This window comes from Chlamydotis macqueenii, chromosome 15, assembly GCF_036417535.1.
Source record: "Chlamydotis macqueenii isolate bChlMac1 chromosome 15, bChlMac1.mat, whole genome shotgun sequence".
NCBI lineage: Eukaryota > Metazoa > Chordata > Aves > Otidiformes > Otididae > Chlamydotis > Chlamydotis macqueenii.
The window spans coordinates 1,737,705-1,743,120 of NC_141570.1; the positions used below are offsets into that span (position 1 = coordinate 1,737,705).

The 5,416-nt window shown below is 46.7% G+C and overlaps 1 protein-coding gene across 1 annotated transcript; it reads right to left on the reverse strand.

Annotated features, from left to right (window-relative positions):
• Positions 1 to 438: 438 nt before the first annotated feature.
• On the reverse strand, positions 439 to 5,191 carry GFER (growth factor, augmenter of liver regeneration). The gene is made up of 3 exons (XM_086760181.1): positions 4,964 to 5,191; positions 4,439 to 4,650; positions 439 to 3,558 (listed from the first exon to the last, which is right to left on the reverse strand). The coding sequence occupies exons 1-3, from the start codon at positions 5,168 to 5,170 to the stop codon at positions 3,396 to 3,398; spliced, it is 582 nt and encodes a 193-aa protein (XP_086616307.1). The 5' UTR covers positions 5,171 to 5,191; the 3' UTR covers positions 439 to 3,395.
• Between the last annotated feature and the right edge of the window lie 225 nt (positions 5,192 to 5,416).

Below are 5,416 nucleotides of genomic sequence, written 5' to 3' on the forward strand. Positions count from 1 at the left end.
CACGGTTGTACGGTGAATACACAGTTAACAAACGTTGCTCTCCATTGGATGACACCCTCCTCTGCCACCCTGCTCAAATTCAGCAAATTTGAGCTACTCCCAACTGTAACAGTACCCTTAATGCTGTTAGAAACACACCACAAAAAAAAACCCCACTTGAATCCCATAAAATATCCCACTGGTCCCACAGAAAACCAAGCTCTGATGTGATGGGCAAGGACCTGCTGTACAAAATCACTGCATTTTTGCAGCTTCTTGGCCCACGGAGAATTGTGGCAATTCAGCAGCACGACAGAAGAGGACCAGTTGCAGCCCCACCGTATCTGACCGACACACACACACAGAGAATCACACCACCTCAGACAGTAACACATTAGCAAGCAGAAGGTTAGACACACCAGCACAGCCTGACCTTTTCCTAAGGTCTCACACAGTAGGGAAGCCAGGAATGAACTCAGTTCTTTATTCTTTTCACATCAACAGGAAATATAATTTGAATACAGGTATTTTTAAAACCAGGATTAATCAAGTGCATTTAGAAGAGAATTCACAATTTTCTGTACACAAATACAAGTCTCTTCAATAGAAATTCCTTACATAAGATTAAAACTTGAGATATGGTACAAATGAGCAGCAAAACAAATCTCCCCCTCCCCGCACAGTCGAGTCCACAGAGATGACGATACGTCTGAGAACCATCCAAGTCAAAGCTCTTCTCCAAAGCCATAAACATAAGAGAACAGAGTGCAAGCACAGATTTCACCAAATGGCCACTCAGCAACGTTACAAACTGCCCTAGTAACATCCCAGCAGCCGTAGTTGGTGGCCTTATTATTAGGAAGCATTCACTAAAGACACTGGCTTCAGCTTGACGGCTCTTCCCCTACCCGTGCACGGCTGCCAGGTCAGCAGAACAGTACACGCTGGCAGAAGGGGCTTTTTCTTCTGCACACACCTTTATTTTCCTCTTCACGCTCTTAAGATGAGGCCAGATGCTGCAGTGTGGTGGAAGGTTGCCACACACCTGCTGATCACCGACCGCTTGCCAGCAGAAGACAGCAGCGGTCCTAGGGCTCAGCAGCGGAGATCAAGCACGCTCGCACAAGGAAGTGCAACTCACCAACCCGGCCCACTTTCAGCATTAAGATGAAAAAGCACGAGACAGGTGTTTTACCAACCTGCTTGTTTTCAGGAAGAAATCTCATCATTTGCTCTGTGGGTGACGAAATTGTCACAGGGAATTGTTGAGGGCAGCTTGGACAGGAAGAACAGTAAATGCCTCCTTTAGCGCAACCAAGTCCAGAAGAAAACGCCTGTCCACGCTCCCAGCTGGTAAAGCTATCCCGACAGAACGGGGTAACTCGGGTCATGCCCGACAGAACGGGGGCTGGGCCTGTTTGTTGGTCCTCTCTCCACTAGTGCATATCAGTGTGCTTCATTTTGGGGACTGAGTTTATTACTAAAAAACCCAAAAAACGGGGCTGTAATTTATGTTTTCTAATAATCTCCACATGCTAACAGGGAAATTTTCTGAGCACTTTCAATAACCTGAATTACATCTGCGGGTTGTAAGTCAGATTGCATACTTCATAAATACCTTCATAAATATAATCAGTTTTGTTGGTTTTGTCTTTATGACTTTAAAAACTTCAAGAATAACTAGTCCATAAAATTTGCCTCATACTGTTTTAACAGGTCCAACCTGAAAGAACTTGAATACGCCATAAAACACTAAAATCTATTTCCAGAGTTCTTACTGCCTTTCTAAACACGAAGGAGCTCCATGCACCCAAGCCTGAAGATCAAAGTTCTTCAATATGAGCTGTCGTCACTCTACTACTATTATAAAAGTACCATTAACATTTCCAGGTGACACTGATTCTATCAGCAAGAGTAAATTTACAAATGTAGTGTCGTGCATGAAATAAGGAAGTGCACTAAAACACGCAAGAAAACCTCAGCAGGAAGTACAGAAGGAAAAAGCCTACTATTGTCATGGTTTGTGCAAACTCCTGCAAACTTTTCACAGCCAGAAGTGCAATAAGGGTATGATATTGCTATTTATTTTAAGAGCTTGAAATTATTTGGACTTTTTTTTTGTAAGCTCTTTCTAAACTGGTGTAAATCATTTATGCTGCTATTTTCACTTGAATCTGAAATTCACATTTATGTATCAATACACTGATGCAGTATAGCTGATGTAGGAAAAATGCACGTAACATGGATTCTGACCAGTTTCTACAGAGGGAATCTACCCTAGGGACTCCTTTGAGTCCCCTGTGCAATAAATACTACATAGAGCTGACATCGCAGCCTTAAGCGGGACTCAACTACTGCAGGGGGCTTGTAAAGTTATTTTGCTCTAGAGAGATTTTTAGCTAGGGGATGACAACAGAATATCAATCAGATCAGCAAGTAAAAATCAAGAATTTCCAAACTGACATCTCAGAAACACTGTATGCCAAACAAAGCTGAATATGCTTCATTACAGGTCTCAGCCTCAAGCTATTTTCAGGACAGACAAAAGTTCACAGCAGAGATGAAGAGGTTATCTGCTTTAAGAATAAGTAGTTCAGTAGAACTTCTCATAATACCCACCTAGATACAAAGAAAATTAGCAATCAATTTAAAACATCTGAATTTCACCCCATTGATACTTCATTCCATTCATCAGATGAGGGTTGTTTTTTTTTTGTCCTGCTTTAGTTTCCCTTTCTACAACATCCTCTTACATGATAAGTTGAAACACAAAAATAAAATGAGGAATCTGTGCTCCATGATTTTAGTATTTAAATTAAATGTACCTGCCTTCAGGCCTTTTATCAAAGGAACTAGATTCACGTTTAACAAAAAGCATTGGAGATCTTGGAAAGAGAGATCCAGAGGTACAGACCTGGCACAAAACACAGCATGAGCTTCCTCTATCGGAGCAACAGAAATGAAAATTACAATTAATCAGATGCATTTTCTAAAACATCAGGATAATGCCAGCAGATAAACGTAAAATGCCACAGGGCAGCCCTCTACAACTGTGCTCAGGGAAAAGGAATTCTAGTCAGAAGAATAAGCAAACGCCCCTAAAATAAGGAAATGTCATCATGAAAAAGTCTCCACGAATTTCAGTTACTTAATTTCACAGGTTTCTGGCAATTCCTGTGTCAAACGTAAGGCCTCAGTCCCTCAGGTAATACATTTATCAAATACATTATTATCAAAATACCATTAGGATAAGATTTTCAAATTTACTTGTAGAATTGGTTTATCTTTATTTCCACACACCAGAGCAGTCACACACACAAGTACGCAAACACACAGTTACCGACTCGCGCACCTCCCTGTAGCGACTCACACCAGACTGAATTGGTCTGTTAGATTTCCAAAGCAGTCTCTACGCATTAATCACAACTACCATCTTTCCAACCGTCTCGCCAGCGCTCATCCACACGAGAGCAGTCAAATTCAGATTTCCCCAGTTTCCTGTTCACTTCGTTATGAAGAAGACACAACCACTGGGAGAAGTTATTTCTGTTGCTAGTATCAGGCTGATTTGTACGTAATCTGCAAACAGGGAAGATGAAACAAACGTTACTTCTTTACAGCCACCAACTTCCATAGCCAAAGCAAGCACCTAGCACACAGCCAGCCAGTTGCCTTTTCTGCTATTGGAAGATGAGTCCCAGAAAGACCTCAGAAGAGAGCCCAGAGACATCAGTAATTTTCAGAGGCCAAACATCCACTATAAAATACTGATGGCTGCAACCGGCTTGGTTTCATTCAGTGCCCAGCCTTGTCAACTGGAAAAGATGCCAGAGTCAAAGAGCTTATCTATGATAAAAAGCAAGTAGTACTTGAGTTAATTAAAACAACAAATTAAAAAAAAAAAAAAAAGGAGAATAATAAATGAAAAATACTGAGCAGTTGTTTTGCCATGTGATGCCTGCTAACTCAATAATTAGGTTTCAAACTTTTTTTCACGTGTTCATCATCCAGAAGAGAGAAGTTCAAACTTTCAAGAAACAAGATGACAGTAACAGGAGCAGAAAACTTCAGCAAACATCATAGCCCATTGCAGTCTTTGCCTCCACTGCTGAGGTTGCCAATGAAGGGGCTCTTCTAGGGTAGAAGAACACTTGCGACCTGAAAACCAAGTTATTTCAAGTCCCAGTTTAATTCCACAACTGAGCGCAAGTCCAATTTAAACCAGAAAATCCCAAAATCGCTTCAGGGAGGCCTTGGAGGCAGCACACAACCTAACAGCATGAGAAAAGGTATCTGTTTTTGGAGTAAGTGTATCTCTGATTTATGCAATAATGGAAGAAACCAGTTCAGGTAGCTACAAACCCCAAATGCAGGAAAAGCGATATGCAAATAGCCCAGCATTTCAGGCTAGACCCTTCAGCAGCAGCCACCAAAAAAAACCCCTGCCAAAGCGACTCACCTTTCCCTCAGATCCTCAGCGCAGTGCTCGCAGGGGTAAAACTTGGAGAAGAGGTTGATGAAGTCCCTCATCTCCTTCTGCTGGGCGCCGGTGGGGTGGTCGGGGTAGTACGCGGCCATGGTGTGCAGGAAGGCCCAGGTGCTGCGGCCCAGCTGCTCGCTGTCGAGGGGACAGTCCGGCGGTGGCTCCTTCTCCTCCACGACTACCGGTTCCTGGAGCAGGAGAGAGGCTTGTGAGGCGCTCGGTGGGGAAACAGCCCCTTTGTGCTCAGGTGGGACATGACGGGGGGCTCTTCACACCCAGTGGGGAGAAAATGGAGGCCCCCTCCACACTCCCAGAGAGGGAAGACCCTGCCCCTGGCCCCTTCACACTCTGGGGAGAGGGGACACAGCCCCATCACACTCGGGCGGGCAGGGTGGAGCCCCATTTCACAGCTCTGCCGGGGCTGGGGGATGGCAGCCCCCCGGGGTGACAGAGGGGGCTCCCGCCGTGCCCCCCTCCCCCGCGGGAACACCGCCGCCTCACCCCGCCGCCCGGGGCCGCCCGCTTCCTCTGCTCGCGGAGCCAGCTCTTGAAATCCGTGCAGGCTCGGCACGGCTTCTTGGACGGCTCCTCCGCCCCGGAGCCCGCGGCGCCGTGCGGGACGGCGAAAGGGAAAGCGAAGGGACCGTTCTCGGTGCCCGGGAACGGCGAATCGCCGCGGCCCCGCCGGCCCTCGCTGGGCGCCGCCATCTTGGCGCCGCGGTGCACCACGGGCCGGGCCGGCTGTGGCGGGAGGCCGCCATTTGAACGGGGCCTCCCGCCCTCAGGCGGGGACTCGGGGCTGGGATCGGGATCGGGATTGGGATTGGGATTGGGATCGGGATCGGGATTGGGATTGGGCCTCGGGAGGTGCAGGAGGGCCTCGCCGTACCCCCGGCCGGGCGTTGGCTGGAGGTACGTGGCTTTTCCCCGGGTCTGGCTGAGGAGGCTGGTGCC